Genomic DNA, 21,870 nt, shown 5'->3' with positions numbered 1-21,870 from the left:
TTAATTTTGCTCTTTTAGCATCTAGAAAATTTTCTGTGTTTCCCTCCTGCACTGTAACATATTTAAAAATAAGTGTGTTATAATTCATTCAATATTACTTTATATTTGGAAGAGGAGGTGGATTGTAGTTCAGCAGAGGTCTCTTCAAAATTAATGTTTTAACTGCATTGTGATAAGTGCTGCAAAAGAAGGCTTAGCATAGTAAAAAGGAACCTGTGTATGTTTGTATAGATGCGAAGGTGGTTTCCTTAAGAAGTGTTGTATTTTAGTTGTATTTTAAAGGGATATCTGGGAATGCCTGGGTGGCTCAGTTGATTAGGCATCTGCCTTCAGCTCAGGTCATGATCCCAGGATCCTGGGATTGCATCCTGCATTGGGCTTCCCCGCTCAGCAGGGAGTCTGCTTCTCATCTGCCCTTCCTCGTCCACTCAAGCTTCTATGCTCACTCTCTCTCTGAAATAAATAAATAAAACTTTTTTTTTTTTAAAGGAGGAGATCTGAAAGTGCAAGGGTAAGCAGCTGAATGAAAGCTACTGTAATTGGGGCTTAAAAAACAAGGAGACAGTTGTTATAAAATAAGGTATTTTGAGGCAGACAGTTGCTACATTATGGAGGACTTTGTTGGTAATGTTAAGATATTTGTATTTTAGCTTGTGTTTCTCCATATCTTGCTTTTTTTCTACCCATTACTTCAGGTAGTAGTGAAGTCTTTCTCAAATGTAAATTTATATTTAAATATAAAGTGCTACAAAGTTTTTATAACCACTACACTTGTACTACTGCAGAGGGATGAATGATGGTTCCATACCTTCCAGGAATACAGTTAAATATCCAACCATAAAACAATTTGACATATAAGGTCCCCCCCCCACACACACAAAATGACACTTTCAAATAAACAATATATTTTGAAAGGAAATGTGAGAAGAATAGCTTATTTATCAACAATAGCCTTGTTGTAGTTAGTTTCTTAAGCAGACAGTTTTTAGTTCTGGAATGCCAATCTGTTAATATAAATTTGTATCTTTGTGTCTCTCTCAGAATTATTCAAGTTAAAATTTAATTTACCATAAATAACCCAGTGCTTTTTGAAATGCAGATAAAATAAAATCACTTTCTTCCAAACGTAAAGTTTTTAGAAACTATTATTTTCTGCAGATCTACTTAATGAAGCTTTGGAAGGCAGTTGTATGCACATGTTTATTTATTGTGGTGGGCAAATAGAGATTACTTTTTCTTTCCGTTCCTTGGAAATCTGCTTCAGAAATCATAGCCACATTATAAATTGTAAATCATTGAGATAGCTTATGGCCATAGACATTCTCCGTAATGAAAGGTGTCAGTGCACAAAATAAGGAATGGCTTCTAAGAGAGCTAAGAGCATCAGTCCTTTGCAACTGACATGATCTTGTATTTTTTTTAGCCATTTGGACAATTATATTGGGAAGTTTTCAAATGATGTGATGGAAAGAAAATTTTTCACTATCAAAATGATAGTGCTTCTTATAACTAAATGAGAAAAAAAGTCATGAAAATAATGTTTTATTTGTTCTCCCTTGTAAGGAAAAATCCTTTAATCACTCTAAAGTTTATGTCAAGATATCTATTTTCTTATTAAAGTTGTTTGTCATATTGAAAATAGAATTGCAGCAGAACTTTTGAACTAGACTGGTAAAAAATTCATTCACACAAAGAATTCTACTGATAAAAGTACAAAGTGAATTCACTATAGTAGTTTTAGTTAAATGTTTAAAGTGGCAGTTGAAACTCAAGTTTTTTAAATTGAAACTTTCAAGAATACATTTAATGTAACGTTTATGAGCTGCACTGTTAATCTTACTCGAAACCTTTATTTTTGTGGTTCTTACAGACTGAGAAAGGACCATAAGTTTCAATTCAACTTTATCTAAATGTTGGTAATTTTTAAATTAACCTTTTTTATTCTGAGATAATCATAGATTCAATGCAGTTGTAAGAAATAATAACAGAATGATTCCATATACTCTTTATCTGAATAGCTTAATTTTCATTCCTGTGCTTATCAAAATAATTTTATTTCTCTCTCTTTTTGTCTGGAGCACAGGGTCCAGTACTTTCTTATTGAGGTGAAATTTTCTTTTTTAAAAAATTATTTACCTGATCAATTATTGAAGCATAGTTGGCACACAATACTATATTAGTTAATATCAGTATATCAATACTATATCAGCAGTGATTTGACAACTCTATCCATTATGCTAAGCTCACCACAGGTGTGGCTGCTGTCTGTCACCATACAACGCTATTATAATACTATTGACAGTATTCCCTATGCTATACCATTTATCCTCATGACTTACTATTCATTTCATAACTGTAAGCCTTTACCTTCCGCTCCCATTCATCCATTTAACCCATTCTGTGATCTTCCCCCCACTCAGGCAACCACTGGTTCTCTATATTTAAAGTGTCTATTTTTACGGTTTTTTGTTTTTTTTTTTTTTTTTTTTTAGTTTTCTGTTTGGTATTTTTTAAGATTCCACATGTAAGCAAAATCATATGATATTTATCTTTCTCCATCTGACTTCTTTCAATTAGCTTAATGCCTCCTAGATATATCCATGTTGTCACAAATGGCAAGATCTTATTATTTTTAATTACTGAATAATATTCCATTATATACATACATACTTTATCCATTCATCTATTGATGGACACTTAGGTTGCTTCCATATCTTGGATATTATAAATAATGCTGTAATAAACATCAAAGTGCATGTATATTTTTAAGTTAATGTTTTTGTTTTATTTAGGTAAATACCCAGTAGTGGAAATATTGGATCTATGGCATTTCTATTTCTCAATATTATGAGGAACCACCATACTATTACCTATAGGGGCAGCACTAATTTACATCCTTGATGACAGTATACTAGCATTCCTTTATCTCTACATCTGGCCAACATTTATTATTTCTTGTCCTTTTGATTTTAGCCATTCTGATAGGTGTAAGGTGACATCTCCTTGAGGTTTGATTTGCATTTCCCTGATGATGAGTGATATCAAGTATCTTTTCATGTGTCTGTCATCTATATGTCTTTTTGAAAAAAAAAAGTCTATTAAGGTCCTCTGCCCATTTTTTAATTGGATTATTTGTTTTTTTGGTGTTCAGTTGTATAAGTTCTTTACATATTTTGATTTTAATTCCTTATTAGCTATATCATTTGCAATATATTTCCCATCCACCAGGCTGCCCTTTCATTTTGCTGATGGCTTCCTTTGTTGTAGAAAAGCTAATTGTTAAATTTTAAATTATAAAGACTTGGACAGCATTCATGAGCAACAGACAAGTGTAAAAATTACTGAAAAATTCTACTGAAGATCCATGGAGTTGACACAGAGGGGGGGACTATATATAAATGTGTTCGGTGGAGTTACAGTGTCGTTGTTTGTTTATACTGGTTATGCTGATTAATGAACCACTGTATCAGCCTCAATATCCCCCACAACCCCTGCATTTTTGGCCAAGTTAAGGGACTGTGTAACATCTTTGATAGAATGCATATTTGTTCACTTTTCTGAAACTATAATAATTCAGAGAGTTGACAGGCAGGGGGCTATGTGTTCCAAAATGCACAGATTGTATTATCCAGTGATCCCTGCTAATGCAGGGACAGGAGAGTACCTGAACCTAGCTTTATCCTCCTGGCCTTATAGGTGGTCTGTGTGAAAGGCAACTTTGACTTTATAGTAGAGATTTTTCTCTTTTTCTAATCAACTACAGAGATTGTTTTTTTATTAGGTGAATTTGCCCAGAGACACTTGGGTATCTTTGGTCCAGTAAAAGTCTATTGTTAAAAAGATTGAGATTTAAAATATATAACAGTAGTAAGCCTTACGGACCTAGTGATCAGAAATATAATAGTCATAAACATACAGTAGGATGGCTATGCTATCCTGTGCTACTGTGTAGTCACCCTGTTAATGGCCCGTTTCACCAACTACCTCAACCTAATTAAGAATGATTTTAATTATGGTGGTCTTGTAGCCAACTATTTTTCCCATAGAAGTAAAATGTTTTGAGGTAAAAATATTCATTTTTCATGGACAAAATAAAATTACAGTTCACCCTTGAACAACCTAGGGGTTACAGGCACTGACACCCTGAACAGTCAAAAATCTGTGTGTAACTTTATTCCCCCCTCAAATTTTTTTTTAAAGATTTTATTTATTTATTCATGAGAGACAGGGAGAGAGAGAAGCAGAGGGAGAAGCAGGCTCCATGAAAGGAGCCTGATGTGAGATTCGATCCCGGGACTCCAGGATCACACCCTGGGCCGAAGGCAGGCACTAAACCACTGAGCCACTCAGGGATACCCTACTGCCCTCCAAATTAACTACTAGTGGCCTAGGATTGAATGGAAGCATTACTAGTAAGAGTCAACTGACACATACTTTGTATGTTATGTATATTACGTACTGTATTCTTATAATAAAGTAAGCTAGAGAAAATAAAATGTTATGAAGAAAGTCACAAAGAAGAGAAAAAACATAAATTGTACTATAATTATCGAAAACAGTCCACATATAAGTGGATCCACACAGTTCAAATCCATGTTGTTCAAGGGTCAACTGTAACTGATATTTTTTTGGTATCACCTACTAAAAAGTTAATAACTGTGGTGAGCCTCTTGAGGTCAGTGACTGTATCCTTTTAAGCTCTGCAACTTAAGCCACAGTTGCTTTGCTGGACACAATATGTATGTTTTCTGTAATGTTGAAAATATGTCATTATTTTCCCTTATTGGAATTAGAAATACATTCAGTTTTTTGAAGCATAAAACAAATGGCTAGTTTATCTTCTGAATGCATTTTTGTGTATATAGTCCATTCTTATCTGAAAATTACTGAGATGCTTAGATTTGTAAATGTCAAACTGTACTCCACAGAACCTCAGTAAACTCCTGAAATTAGTCACAGATCTAACACCTGTGTGGTTTCTGAAAGGTTTTGTCAGTCTTCACTGATGTTTAGATCTGTGATTGGACAAATAGGTTCAAAGAAATAGAACTCTAACTAAAAGGAATTATAAAAATATTAGCTTAATTACTTTATTGTAAGAGTGCTGGGAAATTTTGAACTGTGGATGGCAGCCCTGCAATGCATAACAATTCTCCTTGCATAAAAATTTATGTATACACAAGAGACATATTGCATAGGTTTTCACAAAAATATGTTTTATTCATTCACTTATTATTGTATTCATTTTTTCGACTTCAGTTGTACAATTATTTACCAAATTGGCCTACTATGTGCCAGAGTAGTTCACATACTTCACATAAGTAGTTCACAACTAAAACCTGTTAAATCTTTGAAATTCTATCATAAGTAAAGTATTACACATACTGTGAAATCTAATTTTTATATTCCATTTTATTATCAGTCTTCGAGAAAATAGGATAGAAAACATTAAGATGAAATGGAAACCTTTAAGAATTATTGTATAGTTCACAAGTTGTGCATATTTAAGATAAATGTCATATTAGATAAAGTATATTTTAAAAGTGATAAAAATGATTTATTGTATAATTGTAGGGTTTTTCATTTGTATCTTTTTGGTTTATTAGTTTTAGTTTTTGGCTTATTTGCTTGTTTTTCACATGAGATCCATTCATGTAGTGGTTTAGAGCTGAGTGCCCTGTCTGCATTCACATTTTTTTAAAGATTTTTTTTTATTTATTCATGATAGACATAGAGAGAGAGAGAGAGAGAGAGAGAGAGAGGCAGAGACACAGGCAGAGGGAGAAGCAGGCTCCATGCTGGGACCCCGACGTGGGACTCGATCCCTGGGCTCCAGGATCACGCGATCCTGGGCTCCAGGATCACGCCCTGGACCAAAGGCAGGCGCTAAACCGCTGAGCCACTCAGGGATCCCCCCCGTCTGCATTGAATCTCAGCTCTGTCCCTTTGCTTTGTGACCATAAGCATGTGACTTAACCTCTCTGATATTAAACTCCCTTAACTGTGAAATGGGGATGATAATAGTACTATCTAAAAGAGTTTTATTAAGGGGTTTAACATGTAAAAGCCCTTATAAGATTACCTGGGATGCACTAAACATTGTTATATATAATTACATTATATGAGGGAAAAAAATAAAGTCCTATCTTACAAGAGTGCCTAGTTTGTTCATCTCAAGTTTACTTCTTACTAGCTTTTTTAACTCTGAGGTAAGTTATTTATCTGGGCCTATTTCCTCATGTAAGATTAAGATGCTTATTACATTTACCTCTTGGATTTGTTCAAGGTTTGAATGAATGACACACATGAAATGGTTAGCATAGTATTTGGCCTATAAATGAACTCTCAAAAATTTTTAGCTATTACTATTTTTTCTTAAGATTATTTATTCACTTTAGGGGGAGAGAGTACATGAGTGGGGTGGGGGAGAGGAAGAGGGAGAGAGGAAGCAGACTCCCCTCTGAGTGCAGAGCCTGAGGGCTCAATCTCATGACCTGAGCCAAAACCAAGAGCTGGTGGTTTAGCAGGCTGAGCCACCCAAGCACTCCTATTACCATTTATTTATTATTTTATTATCGATACAAAATGAAGACGGTAATTACTATTTTATTACTTCAAAGGACAATTATGGTCAATGAATGTATCTGTGAAGATAAGCGAACAATTTAGTGTAATCCAAAAGTGTTTTTTATTTATTAATTATTCAATACTTTAAGAATTAATTATACTATTGTGGGGGTAAGTCAGTGAATCAGTTGGTTAAGTGTCAGACTTGTGATTTTGTCTCAGGTCATGATTTCATGGGTCTGGAGATCGAGTCCAGACTAAAGCTCTGTCTAGAGTCTGCTTGGGATTCTCTGCTTCTCCCCTGTTCACGCATTCTCTCTCTCTGTCTCTCACTCACTCCTTCTCTCAAATAACTAAATATAATGTTTAAAAAATTAATTATACTATTATGAATAATCAGAATTGAGTAAGATTAATTGAGGATATATTTCTTATTGGCATCTTTTCCTAATCTTGATGGCAAGTTACAAGTCTACTCTGTTTTATGTTTTTTCCATTTAGGTTGCTAAGTGACCTTGTCATATAATTCAGGAAATAATATACATAAAAGCCAGTAAAAGTGAGCACAAGTCCTAAAATATTTTTTATAAATACCCTGAGCTATGCTATCATGTTGTCATTATTGTATAGGCTTGGTTTTGAGAAATGGAAACAAATTCAGAAAAACTCAATCAAAGGGACTATTTTCATAAGCACCTCTTTGGTATGATTTTTAAAAGATTGCTGATCTGCACATTTTGAAAATTGTCAACATTAGTATCTTTTCTTTTACATATACTGTCAATATGAGTCATGTTGGAGGATTTTGAAAGTGCAATATTTTCAAGTAATTGTTGATTATCAAGTAGAACAAGATAAATATGTGTGTTGTGTGTTTTTCCTCACATTACTATGTTAAAAATTTAATGATCATTTGATAAATGTACTAATTACATATGAAGTTATGTATCTTCCATTTATTTTACTATTTTCATATAAAATCTTATGTATACAAGTCTTTCTTAACTCCTAAAATGGCCATTGATTGCTTTACTACTTTAAAATAATAATTAAAATTTTTTTCTTAATTTTTGCTTTCTTAATCTTTTTTTAAAATGAATTTTTAAACATATTTTCAGAAAAAAATTATGAAATTTCCTTTTTGGTGATTTTTGTTGATTTTCAACATTTTAAGAGTTAATTTAAGAAAGTATAAGCACATTGATATCATGTAAAAGTGAAATTCTAGAAAGGGGAAAAGTCACATTCTAAAATAGTGATTATCATTGAATACTAAAAATACAATTGACCAATTTCATAATTTTGACAGAAGGGTCTCAGAATTTTCAGATTAATAAAAGGAAATGATGCCAGTCACAAGGAATTTTTTCTAGCTCACTCCTGACATTGATCAACAGCTTGGAAAATACTGCTGTGAATATGCTATATTGTAATTTTTTTTTCTTATTAGGAATTTGTCCCTGAAATTAACAAAAGACATTGATCAGGAAGTCAGGTGTTCCCATATCAGCCGAATGCCCAGCAGTCCATCTGCAGACTGGCCCCTGCAAGGTGTGGAAGAAAATGGAGGCCTTGATTCTCTGCCCTTCAGACTGATGTTACAGGACTGCACAGCCGTCAAGACGTTATTATTAAAGATGAAGAGAGTTCTTCAAGAGGTAATGGTTTACGTAAGATTAATGTCTTTCAGGGCTGGTAGACAAGGGAGTCTATTGACTGGTTAGTCCTGCTCTGTTGGTAATTAACTGCATGATACTTGGGCAGGGGGTCATGTATCCTCTTGCAGCTTAGCTTTTCTTATATGTCAAATGAAGGATGTGGAGCTCTGCTTTATAAGGTACTCTTCAGCTCTGAAATTCTAAGATGTTGTGAAGGAATTGAGAAAGAATAAATTGACACCAAACCTGGGCAAAGTTGGTTAAAGAGAAATGGGCATCAGCTGTTAATTTGTTGTTATAAAGCTACTGAGAGACCTATTAAATGGACTTCATTTTTTTTAAGAGAGGTGGGGGAGGGGCAGCAAGTGCAGGAAAGAGAATCCTAAACAGGCTACATGCCAGGCTCTGGAGTTATTCCCACTTACCCTGAGATCATGACCTGAGCCAAAATTAAGAGTCTGATATCCAATGGAGTAAGTCACCCAGGTGCCTTAAATGGATTTCATTTTAATAATACTGAGGCTTATTTTATATACCATAAAAGTAATGTAGTCGTTTGTCCCAGTAATAATCAGTCTAGAAAAATCTAATCTGAATGTCTGACTGATTTTTGCTCACTGAATACAGTTGCCCTCCTATAGTCTGTGCTCAGATGATGAATTAGTTAGGAAAATGCGTAATGGATTATTTCCTCTTTATGCCCAGTAATCAGCTATTTTTTTAGGATTTTAAGTATGTTATGGATTTATTTTTATAATGCCAATACTGTTTTTGGGGGGATTTCTATAAACTATATACATATTAATATTGTTTCAAACATGTAAAGTGAGAGGTCAGAAATTTTAAATGACTTTCCTCTACTAGGTGTGAATTCAAGACAACAGCCTGAGATTTCTGACTCCAAAGTTAGTGAGTTTTTACTATATCCCATTATTGTTCAATTGATTTGTATTAATTGATAGGAGTCAATAATAAATAATGTGAGAAGAGAAAAATATAACTATTTAGAATGAGTAGTAGTATGGCTCCTTTACAAAGATGATCACTAATAATTAGCTTTTCAAACACTTAGGTAATAATACTGCTAGCAGCTACCACTAGAGGCCAGAAATGGAATTAAGAAGAGAGAAGGGAATTTAAGAGAAATGATACCAGAGACTTTTGGGGGCCTTTGGTCTAGTGTTCTTCTCAGCTGTTAAAGTAAAACTGGATAAGATATCTGCATTCCATACCACTTTATATTGTTGAGTGGTTTTGTGTCTAGAATCTGTACAGAGACGTGTGCAGGAGTAGTGCTTTTATATTTGATCACTGTTAGAATTTCAGGAATTTTATAAGGGGCGAGTTAAGGACAGGCATAAAAATTAAATTATATGCATTTATAATGGAGCACATTATATTTTAGTAGGGTAACCAATAGTCAAAACCCATTATTTTCTATTTATTTTACTATATTCTATTAATTATTTATATCTATTGGATCTATATGTGGAAATACTCTGTAAGAGCTCTTGTGCATATTTTCCAATATTAGGTTCATTTATGTCATTTTGGTAGCTTGAAATCAGCCACATGGGAATACTATGCCACAGAAATTGACAAACACTTTAAATTAGAGCTTTTAATTTTTGGTAAGCCTGTTAAATATTTAAGAGCACACTGTATGTATGACTGTGTGGTTTCCATACTGACAACATAAGTGTTTTGCTGCACTTGTCAAAGCTCCCTGACCTCTGACTTACCATGCAGCCTGAATCTCTTTGAACAAAGCAAGCTTAATAACATTTGTTGTTTTAAAAGATATTAATCTCAAAGTCTGTAATGTCCAACTACTCAGCTAGAGCTTTCTAACTCTCCCTTGGTCTGAGTTTTAATTAAAAAATCAACAAGTAAAAGGAAAGTAGGAAAAACTGGCAGAGAATGTCAAAGGGTATTTAATTTTATAATTTAAAAACATTCAGTGATATTCACTATAGAGTCAGTGTTCTGAATATATTGAGCTTGTTTTTATACTTCCATTTGTTTATATTCATTAAAGAATATTTGAAGAAACTGAAGAGAATTGGTTTTTAAAGCTGTTGAATAATGAGCAATGTTTACATGTTCGTTAAGCCCATTCAGAGAGCGGGGGTGTTATTCTTTATTGTCAACAAGAAAAGCAATATTATGATATGATTAGCATAGACAACTGTTATAGTTGTCTTTTTAATAGATGCCTTTAAAGAAAATTGTTTATTTAAATATTCTCTAGGCCCCTGGCTCAGTCGGTAGAACATGCACTCTTGATCTGTGTTGTTTTTTTTGTTTTGTTTTGTTTTAAAGATTTTATTTATTTATTTATGAGAGACACAGAGAGAGAGAGAGGCAGAGACACAGGCAGAGGGAGAAGCAGGCTCCATGCAGGGAGCCTGACATGGGACTCGATCCCAGGACTCCAGGATCACACCCTAGGCCAAAGGCAGGCACTAAACCGTTGAGCCACCCAGGGATCCCTTGATCTCAGTGTTGTGAATTTGAGTTAAATGTAGAGATTACTTAAATAAATAAATTTATAAAAAATGTTCTCTAAGCCAGGAACTTTCAAAAGGCAATATATATTTCATTACTTAATTAGAGCTTAATACTAATTACTTGTCTTTAATAATACCTGTTTTAATACAGAACAATTATTCCTATTTTAATTATTTTTTATGATGCATAGTAGTCCTACTTTTATATACAGATTAGTTTTTAACTGAAGAAGATTTCAATTATTTGAGTTTTAAATTAAAAAGGAGTTGATGAATTGAATTGAATATATCCCAGTAAAAAATGCTCCTATTTGAGATTTTTCCCAGTGGTGCTCTGTTGATGCCTTAAATTTTAATTTTGAGGCGGGTTAAATGTGGATAATTTGAATGGAATCTCACACTTTTAATTTTGTCCCCCTTTTGAAGATTAGTTTCTATTATTAAAATGCACATGCATGTTCCAAACAAATCCAAACATTAACTCCTTTATTAAAAAAAAAAGACTGACTTGAACCCTTAGAAATTTTATTGTTATTTTATTCTTCAGCCTAGTGATAAAAAAATGTAGCAAGGGGGAAAACTATGTCATTTTTTACTTTCTCTTTTGTTAATTTATTCCACATAATTCTATCAACTGTATAAGAAGAAAATGTTTAATATTTACAGAGAAAGTTTCTGTTCTCTTCCCTTTTAGTTTGCTCTGTTCTCTTTTTGTCACTCTCTTATGAAATTTGTTCATCCTGTAGTAACTAATCAAGAAGTCTACTGGGAAGAGATTTCAGGTGAGATGAGTAGTATAATTTCTAGAAAGATAACAGCTAATAAAAATATTTATCTAAGATTGCTTATAATCTCCTACTATTACCTATGCCTTTTTTAGTTTATATTTAACAAATAAGATCTGAGAATCTACCTAGCAAATTTCCTGAATCATGAGACATCAAAGGGAAAAAAAAAAAGAAAAAAAGAAAGGGGGAAAAGTTAGATAAATGTTAAACATATAAAACGAGAAGTTAATGTCCTGAGAGGAGTCTGTTCTCATAATAAAGCTAGATTAGTGAAAATCAGAGAAGAATTTATTTGAGAATCAATATAATTTACAAAGCCATAAATATTTAAGTTTGTAATTAACTAAAGTGTTCTTACCTATTTTCATTTTTCTTTTCTCAACAACCTAATAGCTCAAACTATTTAATTTTATTATCTCCAAAAATAATAATGGAACATTTCAAAGGTATTTTTCTTATTTTTAAATTTTAAATATGCTTAACAAGTATATGGTGATTTGGAGTGCTTTTAACTTCACCATTCATTATTCATTGGGCATTTAAGAGTTTTGGGCTTTTTTTGTTTTTGGGGGGAGGGTTAAGCACATTTCAATAAAATGATTCCAACGAATTTATCACTGACATATTTGCTATCAACACATTTCAAGAGCAGATGAAAAGCCTATAGAATACTAACTCCAGTAATAGATAATTATAGACAGGAAAAGCAATAGTGGACAATCTTAAAGTAAGGAATTTTACCCAAAGCAAGTAATTACCCATGTAAATGTCGATAGCAGTCAAATAATTAAACTTCTTTTTGTATTTCTCTTTTAAAAATACTAAAATCACAAGTTTCTTTTCTCTGCTTTATGTTTGTTTGTTTGTGCTTGCTTAAAAAATGTGTTTAAAGTAAAACTTGGGAAAAGATGTGCCATTATAACTGCAAACACCAGAAAATGAATGGTTGTACTGTCAGATAGATACAAATATAAGACGTATTACCCCAATCAAAGTCCTATATTTCAAACTGATAAAAGAGTCAATTCATCAGGAAACCATAATTATACATGTGGATGGCCTGTTTATGTAGCTTGTAAATATATGGTGCAAAATCTGGCAGGACTAAATGAAGAAATAGACAAATTCACATCATAGTTGATTTTAACTCTGTTAAGAATTGATAAAATCGAAAAGTTTCAGGAGATTTGAAAATTACCAATTTCTTTAATCTCATTGACATTTATGGACTATTGCAATTAATAATAGAATTATACAGTCTTTTCAAATCCATATGGAACATCACCAAGACAGAGTATATGCTGGGTCATAAAAGAAATCTCAATAAATTTCAAGTTTAGACATTGTACATATATCTATATATTGAGAACAATGGAATTAAATTAGGAGTCAGGAATGATAATATAGCTAGAGAAACATTAAATATTGGAAATTGAACAACAAATATCTATATATCTAATGGATCAATGTAAAAACCTTGAGGGGAATTTTAGTGTTTCAAGTGAGATGATAATGATGATGATAACATAATATGATAATCCAAAACTTGTGGTATATAATTGAAATCATGTTTAGAAGAAAATTTATAGTTTTAAAAGTCTTTACTTAAAGGAAAAAAGTGTGATAATTGATGATCTAAGTTTCTTCTTTAAGAACCCAGAAAAAAAGACAAATTGAACATGAAGTAACAGGAACATGAAGAACAAAATTAATAACATTGAAAAGAGATAATAGGAATAGAAAATTTATGAAACCCAATTTTTTTGAGAGGTTAAAAGAAATAGACTGTAGAAGAATAAAAGAAGAACAACAAAGAAAAAACAAGTAACACCAATCTCATCAATGAGTAAAGGCAGGAATAATCAGTACAAATCCTAAAGACACTGGAAGGAAAACGAGGGAATACTCTTAACAACAGTATGACAATAAATGTAACAATATAGATGAAAAGCACAAATCTCTTGAAAAAATCTAACTTCTCAAAGTGACACAGTAAGAAAATAAAAGTCTGCATATTCCAATTTATATTAAAGAAATAGATACTATTATTAAGAAAGAAAAATCTAAGCCCAGGAGCTTCAATGCTGAATTTTATCAAGTATTTAAGAAAACTTAAGACTAACATTATAGAAAAAAAAATCAGGAAATACCGGAATACATATCTTAGCCTGTTAGATATGGCCGTATAAACCTATTATAAAAATCTGGGAAAATCTTTACAAGTAAAAGGAAATAACAGAAAAATTCCCTTTATAAATTTAGATGTGAAGGTCTTTTAAAAATTATTAAATAAAATTGAGCAACATACAAATATACAATGACTTAGTTGGTTTTATTACAAGAGTACAAGTTTTGTTTAACATTCTAAAACTAATCAATGTGATTTGCCACATTAATGAGCTAAAAGAAAGAAAAAGCATGTGATTATATAAATACATGAAGAAAGCACATTTGAAAAAATTGAACATCAGTTTATGGATAAAAAATAAAACCTCTCAACACACTACTAGTAGAAAGGAACTTCTATTCCTACAGTTAGTATTCATATTTAATGATATGAAACTAAGCTTCTCCTTAATATTATTAGCAAGGTAAGGGTGTCCACTCTCAACACTTTTAATGAACTTTGTTTTAAAGCCCTAGCTAGATATAAAGCAAGAAAAAGCATTAAAAACTTTAATATTAGAGAGAAAATATAAAACTACTTCTATCAATAGATTATATAGTTGTTTATATTTACATTTCTAGGAAATCTATGAAAAAGTTAATAATGAACCTAGTAGGAATAATAAAACATGATTTTAGCCTGGTTCAAGGATACAAAATTAAAAGTGCAATAAAAGTATGTATTGCTCCCCAGAGCAATTATGTAGTGCCTGAAAACAACAAATGTTCGTTATGGTTTCTGTGGTCAGGATTTTGAGAGCAGCTTATCTACCCATTCTGTCTGAAGGCTTCTCATGAGGTTGCACTCAAAATGTCAGACATGGCTGCAGTCATATGGAAGTTTGACTGTTTTTGAAGATTCACTTCCTACCTCATTCATATGCTGTTTTTCGGAGAACTCAGTTCTACACTACTGATAGCCAGAGCTTCAGTTTCTCACTGTGTAGGCAACATAGCAAGTGGATTCCCAAGAGTGTACAATCCAAGAAAAAGAGAGTGATACAAAATTAGCAGTCATTTTATAATTTAGTCTCGGAAGTAACATGTCATCACTTTTGTGAAATTTATTGGAAATAAAAGCCAGCCTTGTTATTATTGTGTGAGGGCACTATACAAAGGTGTGGGTACCAGGAGATGAAAAACTTTGTGGTCTCTGCTGTCCAAGCTGCTATACCTTTTGGCCCCCAGTGATGCTTCCCTCACAGTGCAAAGTACACTTACCCCTCCCAAGGCCACCCAAAGTATCATTTTATTACAGCATCAGAATCTCATGATGTAAAACATGGGAGTTGTAGATAAGGCTTAAGTATAGCAACACAATTCAGTTCTCCACTTCAAGACTTAGGAACTAATGCATAGGTTAGCAGTTTCTTGTTTCAGACTTACAGCCTGGGAATGATTCTTCATGGTTTTTAGTTCTGCCCTCTGTATTCTTGGTTTGTCCTCCAAGTCTGTCTGTTTCTTTCTTTCCTTCTTTCTTTCTTTCTTTCTTTCTTTCTTTCTTTCTTTCATTCTTTTCTTTTCTTTTCTTTTCTTTTCTTTCTTTTCTTTTCTTTTCTTCTCCTTAATATATATATATATATAAAATTAGCAAATGTTTGCTTCTGAATAGTTATCCCATTCTTATGTGTGCTTGGAGATGTTGATTTCCAGAGATCAATTTTCATTTTGCACTGTTTCTGTCCCTTTAAATCCAAATTGCAGAATGTTTCTATGAATAAAATTTTATTCAATTATTTTTACATTTCTTGTGATTCTTATTAGAAATAAGAATCCATTCCAGTAGACATTCATTAGACAAAAGCCACATGTTTCCAAAATAAGTCCTGGAATCCATTCCAGTAGACATTCCATTAGACAAAAGCCACATGTCTTCAAAATAAGTCCTTTAACTTGAAGTAGCTGACAAACAACCCCTTTAAGATTTTAATTGTTTGGTTGAGTGGGTCTGTGAGACATACCCTAAAACCTTCAACAGGACACCTTTTGTTTGGCTGAACTAGGTATTCTGCAGCATAACCTTTCTATATTTCAGAATAACTCTACATCAAAAAAAAAAAAAGTAAAACTTAAAAACTAAAAATTAAAAAAAAAGGATAACTCTACATCTAACAAATAAACTTCTATGGTATAAAAAATGGTTACAATCTGGATTGGCATAGTTGTTACATAGGCTTATGTTTTTATCAAAGTTCATCAAATTAAACTAAATGTGACAACACATGGAATATCATCACATAACTGATAGCTCCATTGTCAATGCTTCCATTTTGTGGAGTTTCTGTCCTCCTTTTGTGAGACCTGTAAATAAAGTTTGACCATTTATCATGCAGATGGATTTAGGGCATTATTTTCAATTCTTACAAATTGTTATGAGAACTTAATTTTCTTCTCATTTTAAAGTAATGTAAGTTTAAAAAAGACAATATAACACAGTATTCATACAAAGCAATGTATCTATTTCTATACAGTATGTGAAATCTCTGGCTTAGATAATGACATATCTTTGATTCACTGAGAATGTATAGGTTTCTGAATAAGAATGTTTTGCTTATATGAGGCTGGCTCTATGAGGCTATAAAATTGATCCTGGAAAATACATAAGAAGGGATAGAAAGTATAATTCCATGGCTCTTCTGTTATTTAAGTAACTTAACTTTTAACAGCCGTCTATGACAGATTAGAAAAGGCAGAGAAAACTTATTTCCTAATTTCCAGCCCCATTTCACTAACAAAGTCCCACTGGAGGAAGTATATTAGATTGGTAAAAATCACTGGTGTTTGAAATCATCAAGATCTGGGGTGGTTCTCATTTCTGCCATTTAATAGCTGCTATAAATTGATTAAGGTTTTTGAGTCTCTGTTTCATCATATGCAACTTTACTAATTATCCCATAGGATTATTTGGACAATAAACAAAATGTTTATAGCAGGTCGTTACAGTGAGAGTATGGAGAAAGTATCCATGAACATGAGCTACTGTAATTATCTTGTTTATGTGATTATTAATGACTATGTCAAGCCAGGTGACATATATAAGAAAATTCGTAAACACTTGGAACTATACTAGTAAATGCTTTTTAGTAGGACAAAATTTGTATTCTTGAATAATAATTGAATATTAATCATTGTTAATAAAGGTTATACTATTTGAAACTAAAGGTAGAAGTATTATAGTCATTTATGGTTTTCTGGGCTTTCAGTTGTGGTGTAGTATCTTTGAATTGATATTCTTTGGCTAAAGAGCTATGACATGTCAATTGAATTTCTATTTTCTGTCAATTTTTAGAAAGGATTTTACAGGTAAGAAATAATGGTAATAGACCCTGGTGGTAGCAGTTGAGGCAGTGAGAAGGGAAAACATGTGTGATTTCATTTGAGAGCAATGCCAACAATAATTGTTGTGATTTGGAATCAGGTGATAATGGAAAGAGAAAAGCAAGGGTAACTGACAGTTGTAATTTGAGTAACCAGCCTGTTCTTGCCACTTCCTGAGACTAGGAAGACCAGGAGAGGAGTAACCTGCATGAGACAGAAAGGAAAGAAGAGCTCTGTTTTGGCCAGATTAAGGTTGAGGTGTTTATTTAGACATGTAAGGACATATGTCAAGTAGAAATTCAAATTACTATGTCTACAAACCCAGAAAGATTAGGGCTAGACATATATAGATTGAATATTCAAGATTATATAGATTCTGTTTAAGCTATGGAAGAGAGAACTTGTACCTAAAACCAGAGCAGGATGCTCCAATATTTGATGATAAGAAAATAAAGAAAAAGAGTGTCCAATAAGATGGAAGAATACAAAAAGCATACTGTCAAGAAGCCAAGAGAAAATATGGCTTCAAGAATGCCAACCTGAGGGATAGTGCTGAGAAGTAAGTATGACAAGAAAAGATAAGTAATGGATCCTGGAAACCCATTAATTCCAAAAGTATATTACCTAAGCATTAGGAATTTCAGTGAATAAAATGGCCTATTCAAAGTGTTCATTTATAAAACAACAGCCTAGAATAGAAATAGTAACCATTTCCACCTGGTTCTCAGTTGTTAAATTATTGGTTCATTTATTTACGAAGCATTGGTATTTGAATTTGAAGGATATGAAAATGAATAATGCATGTCCTGAAATAATTTTAAAATGTATTTTAAGATGGAGCACCTGGGTGGCTCAGTCAGTTGAATGTCGAACTCTTGATTTCAACTTAGATTATGATCTCATAGTGGAGCCCCATGTTGGCTCCATGCTGGGCATGGAGCCTGCTTAAGATTTTCTCTCTTTCTCTCTCCCTCTCCCCTAGTAAAAGAGGTATATACAGATATATATATAGATAGATAATTATACATATAATAATATTAAATTATATATATTTTAAAGTATGACATGTTTAGTTTTGGAAAATATTATAAATTTTATTAGGCTAATTAAGAATGATCAAAAAAGTCCATTTTACATGAGTACCCATCATATTGGAGTATTATTTCTCTTTTAAAAACTGTTACTTATATTACTTAAGGTTATTATACTGCACAGAAAACATAGCATAGTTATCACATATACTGGTCTGTATTGGAACAGACTTCTCAAATTTTAGTATCAGTTCTCTCATTTAACTTTGGGCAAGCTGCTAGTCTCTCCATGAAAATATGGTCTCTTTCAGAAATGGAGTAACTAACTGAACGTTCAAAATCACTCAATAATATTTTTTCCAAAGTACTTGTACTGCATTAGTCTCCCTGATTATAATATGTTCATGTAATAGAATGTTTAATGTTCATGTATTAGTATGTCACACAAAGAGCATTTTGAGCACAAAAACCAAATCACAGATAAATTCATACAGTATATGGAGTTTAAATTAAATATGCAAAGTGAAATACTAATAAAGAATATATATACTATATTTGTGTGTATATTCATATATATATAACATACACTAATATGCTAATAGTACTAATATATAATAAAGTCACAAAAAGAAGTATGGAGATGTTAAACATGATATTCAAGGTAAGATTACATACCTATGTAGAGTTAGTGAGTGGGAGAGAGGTAAAAGTGTAGAATTAAGGAGAAGATGAAGGAGGACTTGTAGGTATCAATCATTATACAAGCAGTACCTTTCCTTGTGTGTTTCTTTCAAAATCATTACAAACACATAATATTTTCTTGCATGTGTTTAATGTTGAATAAAAAGAAACTCAATTTTTCCAAAAGAAACAGTTTTTCCAAATTATTCATACCCTAAATGACATCCTGTCCACCAATCCCATCCCCTACATTACTTAGCTGTGTATTTTTCTGCTTGCTAAATTGCAGAAATATGTTGGCTACTGCTTTGTGATCAGTGTATCTTGTAATACTTATTTGATGTCAAAATAAAAAGGCAGTGAGATCAAGGTGAGAAAACTTACACTTATCAGGCAATGGATTCTTTCCTGGTATTTGTACTTATATTATCTGCTAGTCATGAGTACTCTTTTATTTCTTATTAAAAACAAACAAACAAAACCTAAAAGACTACAACCCAGAGTTTAAAAACAAATGCCACCCTCATTATACCTGAACACTGTGGTTGTGTATAATCGTATTCAGTAATTAATTAAATATCCACTAATATGGTTTTGCTATGCATGTCTAACTTTCTCTTTTCTTCATGAATCCAGCATTAATGTCTCAGTTGTAATACAACTCACATACTATTGTAATTTGATGGACTAAATCTGGCATCAAGAATTTCAGGCTGCAACATAGAAGATACACAGCAGATGGCACCCTGCAGAATCTCCAGGGGATACTCTTGAGTGTTCAGCACTTCTGGTGGGGAAGGGAGAGAGGAGAGCAGAGAGCCACTTAAGCAAATGATGCTGTGGAAAGCCTGCAATTGTATTCCTCTGAGACACATTTTTACTGAAATTGTGTTTTGCTTTTGTTTGAAAATCAGAAACAAAGGCTATTTAATTACAGTGAAAATGCCTATTTTTAATCAATGAGTATATAAAATATGGTGTTACACATTTAGATAACATAATACAATTGCTTGGAAAAATATAAATCTTAAAGTTTTACAAATGAGCTAAGTATTTTAGCATCTAGTGACTTATTTAGATGGAGGGCAGTCATTCCCTTAATTATTTCATTTTAACTTTAATGAAAATAAAAACCTGAGAAAACTATTGCCTTTATTTTAGTGTAAATTTACTAATAGAAAAAAATTGCTAATAGAAATATAGATGTTTGCTACTTCAAATATTATAGTTTTAAATAGGTTATTTTTTGTTATGTTTTAGAGGAGTAGCTATTAAAACCAAAATGATTCAAATTATCTTTATGACAACTAGGTATGAAAACAAATACATTGTCATGTTCTCTTTGATTAGACAGCTCTGTAAATTAAAGAAGATGAGGAATTTAAAATGAATAATTAATTATTAAGAAAGATTTGATTCACTTTCCTCAAAATCATATAAATGTTTTGTTATCCATGGTCTTAATTAGGGTTCAGCTAACTTTTTTCTATTTATACTCCTGGCCATAAAGTCTGCATTGCAATCCAACCTAGTGATAAGTAGTAAGAAAGAAGCCATATAATATAAACAAATGTGCACAGCTAGTGTCCTATAAAACCTTATTTACAAAAAATAGGCAGAAGGCCAGATTTGGATTTTGTCCTGAGCCTGTCATTCCATACTACTTCAGAGAGACATGATTAAATTATCATGAAGAGGTATTGTGTAGTTAAGAGCATTGGTTTGAGGAACCAGAATATATAGTCTAAATTCCATTGCTTCACCTATTAGCTGAATGTTTCCAGGCCAGTTAAACTCTGGAGATAATAATATTAACATATCACTTAGATTTGTTGAGAATATTATGTGTATTAATTTGCTTAAAATGCATTGAACAGTATAGGACCCATAGGAAATTCTCAATATGTCTTAGTTATCATTTTACTATCATTACAAAGTTTGAGGCCCACCAGTGAAATAAATATCATGGATTTGTCATTGAGCAAACCTTGCATTCAAGTCTTAGATTTATAGAAATTTAACAATATTATTTTATTCCATTTTATTCAGCTGTTTTTATGAGCATTTGGTTTCCTCATATATAATGAGGGGATAAAAATTATTATAAATTTTATTATGAAAATTAGATTTAAATTGTGTCTGGCAATGGAGAGGTCTAAATAAATGTTAGTTCCCTTCTCTCCCCTCTCCTTCCCTCCTTTAAAAAACAAACAGGGATGCCTGGGTGGCTTAGTGGTTGAGCATCTGCCTTCCACCAGGGCATGATCCCAGGGTCCTGGGCCAAGACCCACATCAGGTTCCCTCAGGGATCTTGCTTCTCCCTCTGCGCATGTCTGTGCCTCTCTGTCTCTCATTAATTAATTAATTAATTAATTAAAACATCTTAAAATAACTTATTCTAGCACTAATTCTAAACTCTAGCACTAAATTCAAAACAGATTGAAATTGGATTCCCATTTTGATAACACATTTATGATTCTTATTTCTTCTAGAACTGGCCCTTGATTTTGGTATTTCTGTTTCTTGAATCCTTCAGAGCTGAAGGATAATCCTTAAGCCCCAGATTTGTGGCAGACATACTTTGGTGGCTCACAGATTTCTTAAATACTGCTTGTTCACCTTTCTAAATCTCTGATCAAATTGCACAATTTTATAGTAAATTTTGAACAGATATCAATGAATAAATAATACATCCAAATACAGTACCAAGTTTTCAATTTAAAAATCTTTCAAAAATTCTGAGTTTTTTTTTTTTAAGATTTTATTTATTTATTCATGAGAGACAGGGAGAGAGAGAGAGGCAGAGACACAGGCAGAGGGAGAAGCAGGCTCCATTCAGGGAGCCTGATGTGGGATTCGATCCCGCATCTCCAGGATCATGCCCTGGGCCGAAGGCAGGCGCTAAACTGCTGAGCAACCCAGGGATCCCCAAATTCTGAGTTTTTAAAAAAAATTTGCTTTTAAAAATATTTATAAATGTTTGCTGAAATATAAGTCTGTTTTTAAATGATTTTTTTGCAAGAGATTCTGTTACATAAATGATTTTCTTAGCTTCTGTTTCAACGAACACACAATTCCATCTTCATCTTCCCCAAACAATTTAGCTTTCCCTCAAGGTGGCATTGTGTCTAGATTTACTGCATATGATTTA

General features: G+C 32.5%; 1 protein-coding gene across 5 annotated transcripts in view; it reads left to right on the top strand.

The window, feature by feature from the left end:
• The window catches only part of CCSER1 (coiled-coil serine rich protein 1), a 1,368,919-nt gene that overhangs the window by 478,681 nt on the left and 868,368 nt on the right, over nucleotides 1–21,870 (top strand). For all 5 annotated transcript variants that reach the window (XM_072755652.1, XM_072755653.1, XM_072755654.1 and 2 more), the window contains exon 6: nucleotides 8,018–8,225. In XM_072755652.1, the coding sequence (XP_072611753.1) occupies nucleotides 8,018–8,225 (208 nt within the window). The remainder of the gene's footprint in view (nucleotides 1–8,017; nucleotides 8,226–21,870) is intronic.

This window comes from Vulpes vulpes, chromosome 4 (genome assembly GCF_048418805.1).
Source record: "Vulpes vulpes isolate BD-2025 chromosome 4, VulVul3, whole genome shotgun sequence".
NCBI lineage: Eukaryota > Metazoa > Chordata > Mammalia > Carnivora > Canidae > Vulpes > Vulpes vulpes.
This window is presented reverse-complemented; position numbering and strand designations above follow the sequence as displayed.